The 19787-nt window shown below is 45.6% G+C and overlaps 1 protein-coding gene across 14 annotated transcripts in view; it reads right to left on the bottom strand.

Annotated features, from left to right (window-relative positions):
• prdm16 (PR domain containing 16) overlaps positions 1 to 19787 on the bottom strand; it is a 200973-nt gene that overhangs the window by 89013 nt on the left and 92173 nt on the right. For all 14 annotated transcript variants that reach the window (XM_029124107.2, XM_029124114.2, XM_029124109.2 and 11 more), the window contains exon 3: positions 14860 to 14913. In XM_029124107.2, coding sequence (XP_028979940.2) covers positions 14860 to 14913 — 54 coding nt within the window. The remainder of the gene's footprint in view (positions 1 to 14859; positions 14914 to 19787) is intronic.

Raw genomic sequence — 19787 nt, 5'->3', positions numbered from 1 at the left:
TCACACAGCCACAGTGCTGTTAAAATCTGACCGGACCCCATCTCATTCACCTCGTAAGATACTGTCTGTGACTGTGAATGGAGACACGCTATATTCCTAGCAATATACTGTGTGTGTACTGCCTGCATGCATGCATGGAAATGTAGATATGTATTTATATAACCAGTATATATATATACTGGTTATATAAATACATATTTGTTGTGTGTGTCTGTCCTATTAATGTATATAGAAAGAGCAAGCTGTTTTCCTTGGATGGCCTGTATTTCAATTCAGATACAGCTTTTCTATGTTCAAACTAAATGTCAAAAGATTATGTAGTTTCTCCCATCATATTATGACCAACCCAAAAAAGATGGCCAAAATGTAAAATCAAAATACATTAAAATATTTTAAACCTGAAATAATAATTAAAATGCAATTGATTAGTTGACACTTGTATTAAAGCATTACATGCTGCATAGCCTCTCTTCATTCATGGATCAGAACAACGTTTGGCCTTTTAGAAGCATTGGTACACATCGCTAGTGGCATCTGGTTCAACACCGATGCTCTGACACGGGTGTTCATCTCTCAGCTGTTTGCGTGCTCCACTGAGCATGTCCTGTTTTGGGACTTGTGACATGGTGTGTGAACTATCAAAGTGTCCTTTAATAGCCTCTCATTTTTCTCATCTCATTATCTGTCTCACTACCCCAGGGGGGAAGGGAGAGGGGAGGGGAGACAGACAGAGAGAGAGAGAGATCCAGAGGGAGAAGAGTGATTTAATATCCTTCACAGAATTTTAGGTACTTCTTAAACCATCAGCACTTTACCAGTGTAATAAGACCTTAGCGTAGATCAAAACCTCCTCTTTATTAAGGATCCACCGAAGCATGTCTTGGACTTGAGGAGCACAAAGCCGAAAATGAATCCTCTAACACAGTTCTTTTCATGGGACCAGGAAACAGCCCACACGCCATCCATCTCTCTGCATAGTCTCTGAACAGAGATATACTGTATAATTTACACCAACACAAGAGAATGGAATCAAAGTCAATCTCTCTGCCCCGCCCCCGTCAATCACTGTGGACTGAAAAACAAGTCTTAAGTGCAGAGCCGGGGCGCTAAGGCTAGCCGCACACAGGGGCATCCCTGCCGTTCCAGTATTCCAGGCAGAGCTGGGGACACCGGCGGAGAGAAGCAGGTCCCTCTCATTAGCTGCGATGTAGCGGCTGGCCTCATGGGCAGGTGCTACTGTAATTAACCATTGTTTGACTATCAAAAGTCGGCAGCTGATTAAATGGGCCTAAATGCAGTCGAGCACTTTCCTGTCCCCCCGTAATTTCAAAGGCTCGCGACCCGCTGGGGGCCCTTTCAGGCTCGAGATGCTGCTTCCGCCATCGGCCCCGCTAAGAGCCTGTTGCCAGCAGTAATCAAAACTGAAAATCTTACGATGAGGAAAAAAATAATAATGATAAAAGGAGGGAAAAAACATCAGGGGCTTTTTTCAGTCACTGGCTCAAGCAGAGATCTTCCATTAGAAACAGCTTGTTTTTTTTCTTTTGCTCCGGTGGCCGGCGAGGTGAAAAATGTGGTGTCTTAAGGCAGTGAATGGCATCTCTTTAGTGATTAGACCGGTAATAATGGACACCCCGGCGACTTTGGAGCTAAGTCCATTTTATTGCTAATTCATTTACGTGCCGTGTCAGACATACTTGACACGAGTCCTGCTAAGAAGTGGTGTTTGTCAAGCAGGTATAACCCATTATTGCAGGGATCTTAAATCAGACTGACAAAGGGGTGTGTGTGCTAGGGGATTGGTCAGGGCTTGGGTGAGAGGCAATCGTGTTAGCAAGATAACGCCACACATGGTTATCCTGGGCACAGCTGAAATTATCTTACGCCTAAATAATCCCGTTACTCCGCCCCGCCGCGATTTTTAATGAATTCACTTTTTTATTAAGACTTTGTGAAATGAAGCTGTTCTCTGCTGATTTGCTGTTTCCGACTTGAAAATCCTTTGGTAATCTAAAACAGAAAAACCTGCAGACATTTTTAAAGTAACAATGTAGTGCAATAATATTTCACAATTTTCTGTCACAATTTTCATAGGCTAGCAATGTCATTTATATGAGGACATATATCATGCATTTTAAAACAGAGCATATGCATCTCATTTGTATGAGAATGGATTGTTTTGTCTGCCTACTTTCCGTATTCCCTATTGTGAATCATCGCTAAATAATCACTTTGATCTCCCTGCCTAATGTAGTGGATCGGAGGCACCCGAGGGACATCATTTGATAGGATAATAACCTCCTATCAGCACCTCCAATGTCATCACAGTATCAGCAGATTGGTCTCATCTCCTATGTCATCACAGTATTAGCAGATCTGTCTCACCTCTAATGTCATCACACTGTCTATCAGCAGATCTGTCTCACCTCTTATGTCATCACACTGTCATCACACTGTCTATCAGCAGATCTGTCTCACCTCTTATGTCATCACACTTTCTATCAGCAGATCTGTCTCACCTCCAATGTCATCACACTGTCTATCAGCAGATCTGTCTCACCTCTTATGTCATCACACTGTGTATCAGCAGATCTGTCTCACATCCAATGTCATCACACTGTCATCACACTGTCTATCAGCAGATCTGTCTCACCTCTTATGTCATCACACTGTCTATCAGCAGATCTGTTTCACCTCCAATGTCATCACAGTATCAGCAGATCTGTCTCACCTCCTATGTCATCACAGTATCAGCAGATCTGTCTCACCTCCTATGTCATCACAGTATTAGCAGATCGGTCTTACCTCTTATGTCATTACAATGTCTATCAGCAGATCTGTCTCACCTCTTATGTCATCACAGTATCAGCAGATCTGTCTCACCTCCTCTGTCATCACATACAATTTTGTCATTCTCGAGCTATATCTGACCTTAAGAACTGGGCCGAATAAATTATATAAAAAGGATTTACTGATATAAGTAGAACCCAATAAAAGAACAGACCAGAACAGTCCCTAACTGGACACAGGGTTAGGCCTTGTGGTGAATGAGCCTTCTGTATAGATCAAGGCATTGTAGGACTAATACATAAGCCTGAAGACAACAAAAACATGTTCCCTCTCTTTATCTGTCTCTCTTTACTCCCCCTCTCTCTCCTTTCTCTTCATCTGTCCCTCTATCTCTCTGGTATCAGTAACACAGAAACTCTTCTCTTGAGGAAGGTGTGTGTGTGTGTGTGTGTGTGTGTGTGCAAGGGGATCCTCTCTCAGCGACAGCCCCCCCTCACACACACACACACACTTGGCCTAATCATTGTTTCTCTATCAGATAATTCCCTGTGTCGTTGGTCGTTGCCACAGTAGCATGTTAATTACCCCTCGCCGTGGCAACGAGCCGCTCTTCCTTGTAATGGCTTAATTAGGGGTGACGAGTCTGGCTGCTTGTTTACTCAATTAGCCCCTCTCCTCCTTCATCAGCTTCATTATCATAGCAAGTCAACTGTGGTTGTTGTTGTCCTATTAGCATGCTAAATGAAGGATGCTGGGTGGGCTGAGAGGTGGGAGAGAGGACTGACATGGCGCTATCTCTGTGTCCGGGACACCTACACTCGGGACACCCACAGATCCTGGGTGCTGAGCCCATACTCCATAGATGCCCCCCCCCCCCCCCCCCCCCACCTTTTTGTAATTAATGATATAAATCTCTTCAAGCTCCTTAGAAAGCATGATTGATGGACGGTCAAACGGACGGTCCGTACCACCTATTGTTTGTAGCGCCGGGCCCGGGTTTGGGATTAGCGATGGCTGGGTTATTTAACAGTTCATTTGAGCGGGCCCGAGGTGGGGGGTGTCCGTCTCACCCCGGCGAGGGGGCTCAGCGCAGCGGTCGTGCCAGTCTCCACCAGACAGAGGCCTCCCGGTGGGCTAATGCGCTGTAATGAAGATTAAGACTCTCAAAGCTCCAGTGTTCAACCACGGAAAGACAGAAAGGGGAGGGATGGGGGGAGGAGGGATGTGGGGGGGGGGGGTGGGGTCGGAGGGAGGGAGGGCGAAATCCTGGTTTTATTAACTTGTCGGCATCAGCATCACAACTTGGCAGTGTTCAGGGAGGAAGGGAGACAGTACATGGGGCTTTGTGTACATTCCTGTAAGGCCTTATACCTCCTTGTGGTGCAGTTATGTACAGTCCATCGTTTGAACACATCCCAATTCGACACACACACCTACACACTCACATCCACACACGGGCAGGTGGTGTTGGTTTCTTTGTGCATGGCCGAACTCTAGGTAGATCAATAACTAACCAATCATATCATAGTTTTTACTGATTGATTTATTCTTAACTGTATCAATAATACTTTCATTGGGCTGGCACCTCAGTGTGGTCTGAAGAAAAACTCATTGCTTAGATTACATGACATCGCCTCCTACAGAGAGGGCTTTTCTGTCTGGGTTTTTTTTACACTCACAGATATTGACCAACATTATCTACTCAACATTCTCCTGAGAACTCGTTTCCGGATCAATTTCACAATCAATTGACTCACTATCAATTCACACGCCTGTTATTTTAGCCCAGCTCAAGTGCTTTCGACTGTGTCCATGTATTGACAGGCCGTTTCTCAGGCATTTGTAAAAAAAATAAAAAATAGCTGGTTGTGCCTTATAGTGTCCTTTTGGTTTTGATGATCTGTTATATGTATATATATATATATATATATATATATATATATATATATATATATATATATATAAAATTTTAAAATCTATAATATTTCTCTACCTCTCTATTTTTCAATGCTATTACTGCACTGAGGTGTGTCAAGTTTCTATTGATTGCAACTATTGTCTTAACAAACACACACACAAAAACAGCCACAATGCTGAACACGTACGCACACATTCACACACACAACAAACTTTTACAGAGAGACACACACACACGCACACACTTCCCCGTGAGCGATAGCAGAGAAGCTGTGGGAAACCCTGGAGGTGTGTGAGAGTGACCTGGGGATCAGACCTACTACTAGACAATCCTGACCATATGGGACACAGATGGAAGACTAGCTGCCTGTCACTAGACCTCCTTCCTCCTCTCACTGTCTCTGTCAGTCTCTAGACCTCCCTCCTCCTCTAGCTGTCTCTGTCTGTCTCTAGACCTCCCTCCTCCTCTGTCTGTCTCTAGACCTCCCTCCTCCTCTAGCTGTCTCTGTCTGTCTCTAGACCTCCCTTCTCCTCTCGTTGTCTCTGTCTGTCTCTAGACCTCGCTCCTCCTCTCGCTGTCTCTGTTTTTCTCTAGACCTCCCTCCTCCTCTCGCTGTCTCTGTCTGTCTCTAGACCTCCCTCCTCCTCTAGCTGTCTCTGTCTGTCTCTAGACCTCCCTTCTCCTCTCGTTGTCTCTGTCTGTCTCTAGACCTCCCTCCTCCTCTCGCTGTCTCTAGACCTCCCTCCACCTTTTGTTGTCTCTGTCTGTCTCTGTCCTCAGACATTCCCTCTTCTCTGTCACTCACTTTCTACTCCTTTCTGTCTGTCTCTGTCTGTCTCTGTCTTTCTCTGTCTGTGTCTGTCTGTCTCTGTCTGTCTCTGTCTGTGTCTGTCTGTCTCTGTCTGTGTCTCTCGGTTCAGGAGGGAGAGTGACTTCAGAATGAAGAAACCCTTACAGGACACACAGCCAGTGTCTTTCTGTTTTTCTCTCACTGTCAATTTAAATTTGTATACGAAACATTTCTTAACATCAAATGGAAGAATAATAAAAATGAAATACATACTACACACACAAATGTTTCAGAAGGCATTTCATAAAGCCATTTCAGTTTTTGTTATATTATTAGTTGTATTCAACTACGTTGAAGGTTTTAGTTTTGGGCAAGGCAGCATTCCAATTTTCTCAGTTCTGTGGCTGACTCTTTTCAGTTTGTCAAATCGTTTTGTGTTGTCTCATGATTTGGTTCGGTGAAAATGTGTTACTGTTTTGGGATGCTGCGGTTCTGTAGGATCCAGAGTCAGCTTCTTCTTGTAATCCTGTGAAGACACTAAACTAGTATCCAATCTATCCAGAGTTTCATACTCACCATCATTGTTCCTATCCTCCAGCCCTTAACATATGTGGCTGCCATGCACATACATAACACCACACAAACACAAATAGATATATTTTTGCATTTACTTAATTTATCTCCAGATACAAGTTCTCCAAAGACCACATACTCAATGCCAGACCACCTATAATCTCTGCAGACACACACACACAAACACACACATTCATAATCGTCTCCAATATCACCCTTGCCATTCCACATTTTTTTTTGGCTCTGATTTTGGACTGTTTTGTCTGCCTAAAATATTCCAGGGTCTGGGGGCTGTGAGGTGGGGTGGAGGGATGTCGTTTTTTTCACATGACCTTGGATCTGTCTCTCTCTCTCTGTGTCTGTCTGACTCTCTCTCACTGTGTCTGTCTGTCTCTCTCTCTCTCTCTCACTGTATCTGTCGGTCTATCTCTCTCACTGTGTCTGTCTGTCTCTCTCTCTCTCTCACTGTATCTGTCTGTCTCTCTCTCTCTCTCACTGTGTCTGTCTCTCTCTCTCTCTCTCTCACTGTGTCTGTCTGTCTCTCTCTCTCTCACTGTGTCTGTCTGTCTCTCTCTCTCACTGTGTCTGTCTGTCTGTCTCTCTCTCTCACTGTGTCTGTCTGTGTCAGGGCAGAGACTCTGAGAGCAGGACAGGGGCCGGCTGGCAGCCTCTCCTGGGCATTTTGGTATTCCTCCAGATCACAGGAGGGCCTCCTCTGTCTCTCTTCCTTTCTCTCCCAGTCTATATTTCCGTCTGTCAATCAATCAATCAAATGTGTTTTAAAAACCCTTTCTAAATCAGCACTTGTCATACAGACACCCAGCCTAAAACCTCAAAGCATGGTCTCTTTTCCAGTCTGTCTGTCTGTCAAATTCTTTGTGTGTGTGTCCTTCTCTCAGTGGATCTCTAGGTGTGTTTGTGACAGAAGACCAGAAGAAAACAAACCAGCAAAGAGTCTGAACAGTAGATAAATACAGACAGAGGTTAACTAACCCAAAACAAGACATCATTTACCAGTAGCCTTCTCATTTTGACCATTGTTGTTGACTATGTAGGTGAACTGAATGAAATTAAATAAAAACCTCTGCTTCCCTCCTCTTCTTAATTTGTCCAGGGAATCAGCAGGGTCCTCTGGCAACACTCCAGAGTCAGGCCACATTTGATGATTATATGTGGGATCACCAGCCCTCTGCTTTCAGGGAACAGAGTTAAAGGACTACTGCTCCCCGGGAGGGTGAGAGGGTGACACTGGACAAAAGACGACGAGAAAGAGAAACAAGGAAGGGAGAGAGAGAGGGATGAGAGGAAAGCTGAGATGATATGTGACTTCAGAATGAAGAAACCCTTACAGGACACACACAGCCACTGTCTTTCTGTATGTCTGCCTCCGAGAGAAAGAGGTGGGGGAGGCCCATTGAGAGAAAGGTTATGGGAGAAAGGGAGAGAGAAAACGAGGGAGGGAGAGAGAGAGGGAGAGGTCAGAGTTGCAAGCTGATGCAGTCAGCGAAGAAGGGAACGTTCTGAAGTGTCCCCTCAAGCCGTCCCTCATCCCCTCCGCCCCCTCCCTCTGTCTTTCTCTGTCTTCCTCTGTCATTCTCTGTCTCCCTCTGTCTTTCTTCTCTCTTTCTCTCTCCCACTTGAATTCCAGTCTCAGCGCTTCAGCGAACGGTGACGTCCGGTGCTGATCGGCGATAACTGCACAGAGATGTCAGAGATGGGCCCACACAATGACATGCATGGCCATCACTTCAGTCAGAACACACACAAACACTGCTTGGTTCCGGACAGGACAGGGCTGGTCTCAGCTCACACATACTGAAGGAGCAGTGTGTCAGGGCCAGTGGACTCTGAAGGCCCATTATGTCACTATTCTGCGCTAACGGCAGTTCCCATTGAGGACCTAGTGAAATGGAGAGGGAAGGAGAATGGGAAAAAGGAAAGAGAAAGTGACAGAAGGAGAGAGGCTTAGGGAGAGAGAGAGAAACAAGGGAAAGAGAAAGAAAGGAAAGGGAGGTATAGATGGGAAAGAGAGGGAAAAGAGAGGGGATGGAGGCGGACGGCGAGGAGAGTGATGGCTTGTTATCCTCCACCCTCTCTGGGACATGGGAAACAAGAGTTGGACTAAGAGTTGAACCTTGAGTGACACAGTGACTACCTGTCCACAACTACCCATATTCCATACAAGCCAATAACCAAACATAGAAAAGAAGGGCATACAATTTACTAATTAAGGTAATAATAATTACAATAATAAACAACATAATGTTAATAATGATTGCATACTTGACATACTCCTTCCTCCAGATCATCATTGAAAAACTCTTCCCCTTTGTCACTTCCTTAATTAACCAACTAGACTCGGACCACTGGTTGTGCCCCATCTGACAAGATGTCCAGACTGACTCCCCTACTTATGAAACCAACACTTGACCCCTCTGACATAAAAAAAAAGAAGAAAAACAGACCAGTAACACTTCTGTCTTTCCTTTCCAAGTAGGGAGTCTTTAACCTACTATCCTGTTATCTCTCAGAATGATCTCTTCAACCCCTCAGCTAGTCAGACGGGTCACTCAACCACGACTTTTCTCTGTCACATACTGTAGGCTCTTCAGGCAGCCCAAGCTGACTCTCCTCTGTTCTCTTCCTGGATTGATCAGTTGCCTTAAACATGGTTATCCATTAGATCCTCCCATTGTCTGCTCTGCAAGCTGTCACCACTGGTGAGGCTATGGGTTTGGGTCCAGGCCCTGTCCTCTTCTCTAAATAAAACCAAGTCCCTTGGCTCCATGACACACACACATAATATCACTTATAGGCTGACGATGCTCAACTATGGTTCTCCTTCCTCTGTTCAGACACCCAGTTGATGACACATTGTGGTATGACTCTGAATAAAGCATTGTAGTTCCCCAGAGTCATCAAGGTGACTAGTTCCTGCAGCTTCATGCTCTACAACACATGCTGCCTGGGGCAATGGGCAGCTTCATGCTCTACAACACATACTGCCTGGGGTAATGGGCAGCTTTATGCTCTACAACACTTACTGCCTTTGGCAATGGGCAGCTTCCCCAAACAAATTATCCCTCTTGGTCTCCTATCCCGAGAGGGACCCAACTTTGGTTAGGAGTCAAGCCAGTAATGTGATGCAGGGTCCTATGCTGTTGGCTTCGTTTTTCTCTTCCAGTTTGCATAAGTGACTGTCTATTTATATCATATTAACATGCTATAGGAAACCCCAGCTAGGAACCCATGCAGTCCACTTGGTGGATATTTGGAACAAGGGAGTGAAAGAACTAAATGTATCTGCCAAAGCCAGTCAAACGGAGCAGAGCTGCCGCTGAACAAATAAATGATATTATCGTCAAGTCATGTCATAGCATAGTGGGTCTGGAAACGGCAGAGGTTTTACCCATCCCTCCATCCCTGGAGGATGAGCTCTCCTACAGCCTTACTGGGCCGGAGACAGTTGTGTGTATGTGTTACACGTATGTAAGGGTCCTGGATGTCTATAGGAGGTTTTCACATTCTTTCGGGCCCCTCTGCTCTCCCCCTCAGGGCCAAGGGCCTGGCTTCTCCATGCCTGGCAGTATAATTGCCCTCTCTCACTCCAAGCCCCAGATAGTTAACAGCCCCTCCTGTCTTGCTGGCCTGTTTATTCTGCTCTGATTTCAAGCTCCTCTGGGTCATCATTCATCAGCCGCCCGCCGCCCCTGGGGAGAAGACCGGGAGGCCCCTGTCGTACCCTCTCCACCAACCCCCTCCTTTGTAACCAGGGGGTATTTCTGATGGCCCCACATTATGGGAACTGTGCTGGCCCTGTGGTGGTGTCGGGGTGCCAGTGATTATAATATCCTTCCAGATTATCATTTCAAACAAATTATCATAATTATCAATCAATCATAGCCTTTTTCACGGGGCTGGTTTGCCCCGGGGCAGAGAATCGCTTCTGTGACCTGTAAAGCTTTTCTTTCTGTCCCTTAATAACCTTGATAAATTTAAGGCCATTGAGAAGTGCGCATTTAAAGACTCAATTCCCTGGTTCGGCAAAGAACTGCCACACACACAAATTCACACGAACGCACGCAAACGTACAGACCCACAGCTGGATCCCCCTTGCACCTCCAAACCAGAGCCACTAACAATTTACTAGTGACCCACATCCTTCATTACATGCAGGAAAATAAAGGGTCAGTATGTTCACAGCAAGCCGTAAACACACACACACATACACATACACACACATCTAAAACATGTTTGATTGTTTTTTAGATAAAAATATCAGATTGATACAGATGCACAAATGAATTAGGAAATTTCACAGCCTGGGTCCCTGTCAAAGGGTGTAGTAAAGTAATTCTTATCTCCTCCGTCAAAGCATAAGTAGTCTCACTTTGTGGTAGTATTTAGTCGCTTCTCTTCTTGAACCAACACAGAAAAAGGATTTCCACTTGACTTAACATATACATTCACTACTGTTCAAAAGTTTGGGGTCTCCTTGTTTTTTCATGAATGAATTTGAATAGGAAATATAGCAAAATGAGTAGGAAATATAGTCACTGGCAAGGTTCTAATCCTCCATTTGCAGCAATTAAAGCCTTGGGCATTCTAGTTGTCAATTTGTTGAGGTAATCTGAAGAGATTCCTGAAGCACCTACCAGAAGTTGGATTGGCTTGATGGGTACTTCTTATGTACCATACAGTCAAGCTGTATGGGTTGTATGGGTTAATAGGGTTGATATCTGGTGACTGTGCTGGCCAATTCATTATACCAGTTGATTGCTTCTTCCCTAAATAGTTCTTGCATAGTTAGGAGCTGTGTTTTAGGTAACTGTCCAATTATAGGAGGATATTGGCTCCAAACAAACCCCATCCACATGATATGGCATGGTGTTACAAAATGGAGTGATGGCAATCCTTCATCAAGATTTCTTTAACATTGTACAAATATCCCACTTTACCACCGCCAAAGCACCCCCAGACCATCACATTGCCTCCACCATACTTGACTGATGATGTCAAGCACTCCTCCAACATTTTTTTATTTCTCACAAATGTTCTTCTTTGTGACTCAAACAAATTTTTACTGGCCAGTCTGAGATATAACTTTTTCTTTGCAACTCTGCCAAGAAGGCCGGCCTCCCGGTGCCACCTCTTCACTGTTGACGCTGGAGGTGTTCTGCAGGCAGTACTAAATGAAGCAGCCAGTTGAGGACCTGTGTGGCCAGTTTTAAAGAAGGACCGTTTTATTGTTTCCTTAATCAGCACAGTTTTTAAGATGTGCTAACATAATTGCAAAATGTTTTTCTAATTAATTAGCCTTTAAAAATGATTAACTTGGATTAGCAAACACAACGAGCCATTGGAACACAGGTTGCTGTTAATGGGCCTCTATACACCTATGTAGATATTCCATAAGAAATCTGATGTTTCCAGCTACAATAGTCATTTCCACCATTAACAATGTCTACACAGTATTTATGATCAATTGTATTTTATTTCAATGGACTTTTCTTTAAAAAACAAGGATATTTCTAAGTCATGGTTGTATATTGTGTACCTTCAAAAGAAATCTATCCTCGATGAAAAATAAAAACATAGTCCTTGACTGTTGAAAGGATAGAAAGAGATAGTGCTAAGAAATAACAGTATGAGAGAGAGCAACAAGAAAGAGAGAGATAGCGTGACTTAGCGTGAGGATCGGAGGGGACAAAAAGCAATTCCATAATATTGATTGGGCTGTAATGAATGAGAGTGTCCATGTCTTAGTACAATCTGTCTTCTGATCTTGCTTGTGTTCACACGTGTACAAGCTAGCGACCCTCTTCTGTCAGGGGATTGTCACACACACACAAACACAAAAGTGGGGATAAAACAGACAGACAGACAGATAGAGATAGATAGCACTGTTCCCAACCCAGCCACGGCTGATCCTATCGACAACCAGCAACGATAAGCATCACTGTCTAATCAAAAAAGAACGAGAGAGAAAGAGGGCGAGAAAAAAAACCGGGATCACCAACTTGCACGTTCTTCTGTTGGCAGAATGAATGGAAGCCTCTTGACTTCACTCTTACCCAGCTATCTTACCACCTAGGCACATTTCACTAAGACGGCTTTGGAGTTACAATAACATCTTCTCTCTCCACTTATCCCTTCTTCTGTTTTCATTCGAGCCTGGCTCTCTCTCTCGGTCCGTTTGGTGGGCTAGACTGTCTATCTGGGACCAAAGCCTCTTTGGACGAGATTTTGTTTGGATTTTGGGGAGAGAGGGATCTGGAGGGGTCAAGGGCTGTGAAAGACAGATAATGAAATGATGATATGGATACTCTCCTCTACTCTCCTTCTCTCAGGGTCTCTTTCCAAGAGAACTCCTTCTCAGTGGAAGCAGACGAGGAGCTGAAAGGAGAACAGAAGGGGAGGGCAGGGAGGCCCTACAAGACCCCAGCTGGTTCCTCGTCACCACAGAGAGAGACGGGTGGAGGGGTGGGGTTGGGATGGATGGAGGGAAGGATTGAGGAGTGGAGTGATGGAGCGGTGGAGGAGTGTAGGGTTGCCCCATGGACGATGCCAATTGGCTGGGGATCAGCGTAAACAGCCATTCCCTTCCTAAATTGTACTATAGCGACTCCCCCAGGACGCTCTGTAGCTAGTCCACATTTAATTCAAAGTCATTCACACTGATACGATGATGTTAAGTGAAACTAACCTGCTAGCTTTTTGTAGGAACATTACGTTCAGTTGGTTCAATTCCCTGAAGTGGCTGGCTAAGCTCTGACTCGGGCTACTGGACAAGTGGTCATGAACATTATCACATGTCAGAAATACAACTGCTTCAAGCCCTAAACATCTTAGGTAGAAGTAAAATTGCGTATCTAAGACCTCCTTGGAAAAACGTCCCAGTTAATTACAGTTTCCATGAGTTATGTTGACTTATTCTGACATGTATTTTTGGGTGATGTTGTTGCTAGGTTACACGCTGAGATTCATGGGCGAAAGGTATCCAGCGGGCTAACATCAAAACGTGGGATCACTCCCACCAAGGCCAGCTCAGAATGGTCAAGGTCCAAGCTAATACGGACTGTGTGCAGTAGCCTGGGGACCTGCTTCCTGAGGGGTTGCAACAGAAGGGGGAACCTGATTTGCATTCACCAGTAATCAAGCAGAGCAATGGCACACTGTGTGGTGTAGAGGTGGAGGAAGGGGATGTGTGTGTTACACTGATGAATGAGCAACGTCATTGGCAAAAGGCTCATGCATAATGTCATTCATATTCATAACGGTGTGCTAGGGCATGATGAGGGCCCACCACAGCCATTCTGAGCATAATGAGCCACCATCAATACCCACTCACTGTTTGCCTGTGTCTGGATGTGTGTGTATGCATCCATGTGTGTCTGCGTGCCCGTGTGTGTGTGTGTTTGTGCGTATCCATTACCAAGTCTGCATACAAGTGTATTTGTATGTCATCTTTGTGTGTCGAGGCAGTATGGGGCCTCTCATTAAGGAGGTGGTAGTGAAGTTCATTTTAAGACCCACCATCTTTTTTTCCACATTGTAAGAGTGTGTGGCCAGCTGTGGTCACTCGGAAAAGCAGTGAAAGAGCTCATTGACCACTGTGGCCTTCCGAGTTCCTCAGCGAGACCAAAGTTCAACATCAAACTGCATAGTTTATTGAAAGACCCATCATGACTCAAATAAGCTCATGTTTGGGGTTGAGATGAGGCGGATGAACCTTCTGTACAGCCCAACATAGAGATCCAGGATCCTATTTAACCTGAAGACAACCTACAACGCAGTCAAACATAGAGACCCAAGATCCTATTTAACATAAAGACAACCTACAACGCGGTCCAAAATAGAGACCCAAGATCCTATTTAACCTAAAGAGAACCTACAACAAAGCCCAACATAGAGACCCAGGATCCTATTTAACATGAAGACAAACTACAACACAGTCCAAAATAGAGATCCAGGTCCAGCACTGAGGTGTTAAAGTGAAAGGGAGTTGAAAGGTCACCAACCAGTGACAAGCTCCAACCCAGAAAAGCCCCTTGAACTCTGAAAGGCCAGACGTCAATCCTCTCAGCCCTATACAACCACATACTCTTTCAGCGACACAGAGAGTTTGGGAGTGTGTGGGTTGACCATGTATTACCCTTTAATTAGTGTAACACACAGCTACAAAGACACACACGCACACAAAACCTGGATCACAAACGCATACAGATGTGCGCACACACACACAGACGCACAAAAGGTTTCCACGGATTGTCCTAACAGGTGTCCCTGTCTTCCACCCCAATCATTGTTGCTTCAGGCACCATTGCATTTCCACTTGAACTCTGTCCTCCTGGCGTGACCCGGGGACACAAGCTTTCAATAAATGGAGCACCTCATAAAGATGTAGCTACTGATGCTGCCACCAACACCATCTATCCTTTCAAAACCACACACACACACACACACACACACAAAACAACAGACATGCACATACACACATTCAAATACAGAGTTTCTTTGGTTGGAAAGGGGGTATTTGTCAGGTTTACAAGCAGTTTCAACCGAGATTTGACTTATTTTAACCCAACCCCTCCCAACTGGAGAGGTGTGAGGATGTGTCGTGATGAGCACCTGGGGAGCAATCAGGGTTAACTGCCTTGCTCAGGGATGAATGACCAATTTGTTCACCTTGCCGGGTAGTGTGTGTGTGTGTGTGTGTGTGTGTGTGTGTAATGACAACACCAACGTTAAGGGTCGAACAGCAACAGCACATCTCTACAGGTCTTACCTTTTTGATGCAACTCTCTGGGGAGGAGGCCGCCTCGCAGTCGTTGAGCATCTGCTGTGAAGAAAACAAACAACAATTTTGGTTGAACACAGTGAAAAAGAGAATCCTTCTTTCCATGACAAAGTGATGTGGATCTCTGAACCACAGTCCAAATAAGCTTCAGTGTCCATGATCGTTCAACAGTCATGAATTCCCTGTTGAGTGGTCATGGCGGTGTCGTTGAACCGTCACGACCTTAGCACTCAGTAGTCATGACCGTGTCACTCAGTAGTCACGACTGTGTCACTCAATAGTCATGACCGTGTCACTCAGTAGTCATGACTGAGTCACTCAGAAGTCATGACTGAGTCACTCAGTAGTCACGACCTTGTCACTCAGTAGTCACGACTGTGTCACTCAAAAATCACGACCGTATCACTCAGGAGTCACGACTGAGTCACTCAGAAGTCAAGACTATGTCACACAGTAGTCACGACTGCATCTCTCAACAGTCGCGGCAACTCGATGGGCAGGGGACTACATACAGGAAGACAGTATAAAGTCAGGGGACTCAGTGATACATCCACCCCACATACACACACACATGCACACACACATGCACACACACACACACACACACACACACACACACACACACACACACACACATGCAGGCTATCCTCAGACACACCCCACTCTCAAGAGCTGTTGAAATGAATGCCTCATAGATTTGGCTGTAATCCCCCCCCCCCTCGCCCCCATTTGGCATAACAGGAAATTTCTGTGAGACAGTGAGCTTTTGGGGGAGAGAGAGGACAGGAGATGTGGAATTAGGCCTTCAGCAATATTTATCCACAGAGACTGTGAGGAGAATGCAGCCAGTGTTGAAACACATCGAGTCGAGGAAGCAAGGGAGGATGAAGAGAGGGGGGAGGGATGGAGGGATGATTACAGTGATAATGGCACAACCCGTCTCTCTCTCTTCTCTCACCCTCTCTCCGTTCTCTCTCCCCTGTCTTTCTCTCCCCTCTCACACACTCTCTCTCTCACAGGGGTCCATTCATAAACTGGGAATCAGGGAGGGGAAACCAATGTGTAGTCTGAGTATACCTGGGATTATCAGCCCCGTATTAAAGACACACACTCACACACACATCCATCTCCAAACCCTCCCGCCACACTGCCCCTCTGCTCCTCCTCTCTCTCTCCAACAGAGGCTGTGTTGTGTGGTGTTGCATGGTCAACTCCATCCCCGCATATTGAACTTGACATGTTAGCATTTGGATTTCTGTTTGGATGTCCTCCTCCATGATTTGCAGGAGGAAGGAGGAGGGATAGGGCTCTATATTCCAAGCAGTTATCTCATTTGGAATCTGATGTGGGGAAACTGGGGGGATTATTTGGCTCGTACAGTGGAGTCTTTTATGAGCAGGTTGAATAGACCTGCTCAAAGACAGATTATGGTTTGTGTGGACGGTAAAGCCGGATCTGAGTTCTATAAGTGTTTGTGCATTTCTGGCGGATTCTTACCAACCCTAACCCCATTCATTCTAATGGAGCAAGAGCTCGCTTTCTCAAACGTCTGTTTGTATGGCATGTGCTAAGTACATCACCGAGTGTAAGTCTCTTAGGTTGCTGTTGTCAACGTATCGTGTGTCCGGTGTAATGATACTCTGCCTCTTGACCAACCACAGCTGCACTGAAAGACACTTCATTTGGTTACATTAAAAACATTTTGAAAACGTTATCTAGTTGTAACAACAGGCAATAGTGCCACCTATGTCCTGTGAAGGGACACATCCAGTTGATGGGGTCCCCAATTCACTATACAGTGGATACAGCAATAAGTCAGTGAATAGGATACTATGCCAGACATCATATAGGCAGACAGACAGACAGAGAGGCAGACAGACAGATATACAGGCTAGGTTACAGACAGACAGAGCTGTTCTCCCACATTAAACTGTCAGTGGATCTCCCAGAGCACTGAATGGAAACAATTACACCATAGATACCTACACAAGTACACATACTGTACACTACTTACATCTATCATTTAATCCTCAGCCTTGTCAAAGCCGTACCCCATCAGAAAAACACAATCTCGTCAGCCGGCGGTGCATTTCAGTGACACTATTTTAAACAAGCATGGAGTCAGGATTCAAAACCCAACAACTATGAGGTCTGTGTATTTGCATTTGGTCTGCCGCAGCCCATGTGCAACTCATAAGCCCCCTCGGCCAACCCGCACACACACACACACACACACACACACACATGCACACACACACACACACCAGCATCAGCTTGGTGTGTGTTTATAAATGGCTGTTGTACTGCTTCACTGCTCAGAAGCCGGAGTTCGGGCAACGCCAAACCCATTCACTCAACCACAGGAAGAGATAGAGCTAGAAGACCAAGTTACAGTGTCTCCACATTCTGTCGCGTAGATGCGTAGGGACACTTGACTGTGTGTTGCTGCGTGTTTTGGTGCGTGGTGGACTGCAGGGGCTAGGCCATCCTGTACACCAACAATAGCTGGGGTGAGAGAGGAGGGAGGGAGGGAGGGAGGGAGAGAAGGAGAGGTCTTTCCTCCTATGGTAATATTTGGAGGCCAGCTGTAACAGTTTACAAAGCAACAGCTTCATTGAGTCTGTAAAACGCTACCAGGCACTCAGGCAGCAGGGTGAGGCCAGAACTCCCTCCCTCTCCCATACCTCCCCCTGACACGCCAAACGTAAATATGTGTATGTATCAAATCGTGCGAGAGAAACCCGAAACTGTAGGAGACATGCAAACAGACACAAGTGGTTACCCTGACGGTTTAATGTCTTTCAGCTTTAGAGTTTAGACCTGCTTCTGTCCTCTTCTGCTGTGTGCTTCTAATAGCAGTACGACCCAATCTGCCTCTGAACAAAATCCTGTTGCACTACTTTTGGCGCTGAGCTCCCAAAACAAGCTGCCGAAAATGATTTTAAGCTGCCAATGTGAATCGCTCTCAGTTGTATTTGGTGTCTGATCTGAATAGCATTGGTCAATGGGGTTGTTCTGCTCTGTAACGGATGTGTGACTTAGGAGTACACCCCAGACTCCCTCCGCTGCTGAGGACAAACGCACACAGATAAATAGCCTATTAATCAGTGGGGAAAAAGTGACTGGACACCCTTCTGACAGTAAGGTATGTTTTATTGCCCCGGAGTCACTGTCGCTTAGCAGTAACGTTTTCTCAGTGGGAATTCTCAAAACAGAGGTGAGCTTATGGCTGCTTCCCGCAGAACATGTGCCGTCCAATCTGCACTCGGCTAACTCAGCTAACAGATTACGCTAACTTGGTTCAATCAAAAGGGTCCAATTAGTCAATAAGACTTGTGAAAACGGTGTACAGAGAAACTACAGTAACCGATGCCAATGGGCCACGGCGTGATGGAGATTGTGGAGCCTCTAGCGGAAACGGACCCTCTTCACAGCCCTGGTGACCTCCAGTGCAAACACAGGCCTCGATGAAAGCACAGGCACCTGCGGAATCACTCTGTCACGGCGACAGAGAAGGCGCGTGGGTGTGTTTTCGCACACTGTGTGAAATGATATATACCCGATTATTAACGTCCTAGCTACGAATGTCATTTTTTTGTTTTCTGACTGCGTCAGGGCTTTTTCACTGCCACTTAAGCGCCAGTTGCAGTGGCACGCCACGGAGCACATGAAGAATGGCAGGGTGTGGACCGGAGAGAACACTGTGTTGTTACAGCCCCGCATCATTGGCAGCTGGAGCAGACAGGGAACAAATGGACTCAGTCATTTCCAGAACTACTACACTCCTTTCTGCTCTCATTCTCTCTCCTGCTTACGGCTACACGCACACTGACACCTTTAGTGAACCCCAGAGAGTCGGCATGCAAACATGACACAATATGAACTCCAGGAATTAGCGATGGTGCGCTAACGACCGACTGGACACTAAAGGCAGACTAGTGCAGCAACAACAAAAAGAGACCACTTTTGTAGGAAAATGTTGGCGCTCGTTGCCAAAAGCAATTCTCCTCAAGTCTGGATAATATGAGGCAATATAGCAACACGGCCAATGGATGGTTATGGATGTCAAAAGCCGCAAGTTTCCAAAAAGAAACACCAGCAAACAGACCTCAAGGCCTTTTGAACCGACAGACTGACAACTCACTGGCTTCAGGAGCCACACCAAGAAACCCACAAATTGGAAGGTTCGCTACGCAGTTATTGAGAACTTTCTCCAGCGCTGGCACTCTGACAAGAGTTAATTGTGGCAATGCTCAGGACATTATTGATTTCTTGACGTATAGATTAGAGTGGATGCGGTCTTACGCAAAGCGATCTCACATTGCATAATAAACGGCTGAGCGTGCATGTGTGCGTAGGACAGAAAAAGACAGAGAGAGCTCTGTCTGGTTTTGACTTCTTTTCCGTCTAAACTGGGCCCTAACTATCATGTCAAACATGATCGCAGCAAATTAATCACTGTGACTCTCTCCAGCACCAGCCGGTCTCAAGCCTTAACAGCCGACACGCTTCAAGAAAAATATCACTAGTCTGCAGTCTTTTCCTATGAGGTCTACACTTCTGATATGGCTTTGATAGCCCTGTACCATAACAGGCTTTCTCTCTGTGCTTTTCATTCCCTCTCTGTGCCTTTGTCTTCAGCAGGGTGTTAAGGAACTATTTTGGGACTTCCCAACAGATACGGAGAGCGAGCCGACACAAAACAATTTGCTCAGCTATCACTTCTTAAAACATAGTTCAACAACGAGCCAGCTCCAAGCGCACAGGGAGGGACGGAGTGAGGGAGGGAGGGGGAAATCCTCCTCGCTAAATACCAGGAAGCTAGGCGGAGATCTGATAGAATATATTTATGATTACTTTAATAAGCTGAGGACTTAAAGCCGTCTGCCAAGGCAAACATCAAGGCAGGTCTGATA

The sequence above is a fragment of the Esox lucius genome, chromosome 12 (genome assembly GCF_011004845.1).
Source record: "Esox lucius isolate fEsoLuc1 chromosome 12, fEsoLuc1.pri, whole genome shotgun sequence".
Classification (NCBI taxonomy): Eukaryota; Metazoa; Chordata; class Actinopteri; order Esociformes; family Esocidae; genus Esox; species Esox lucius.
Note: the sequence above shows the minus strand (reverse complement) of the source record. Positions and strands in the feature narration are given on the sequence as shown.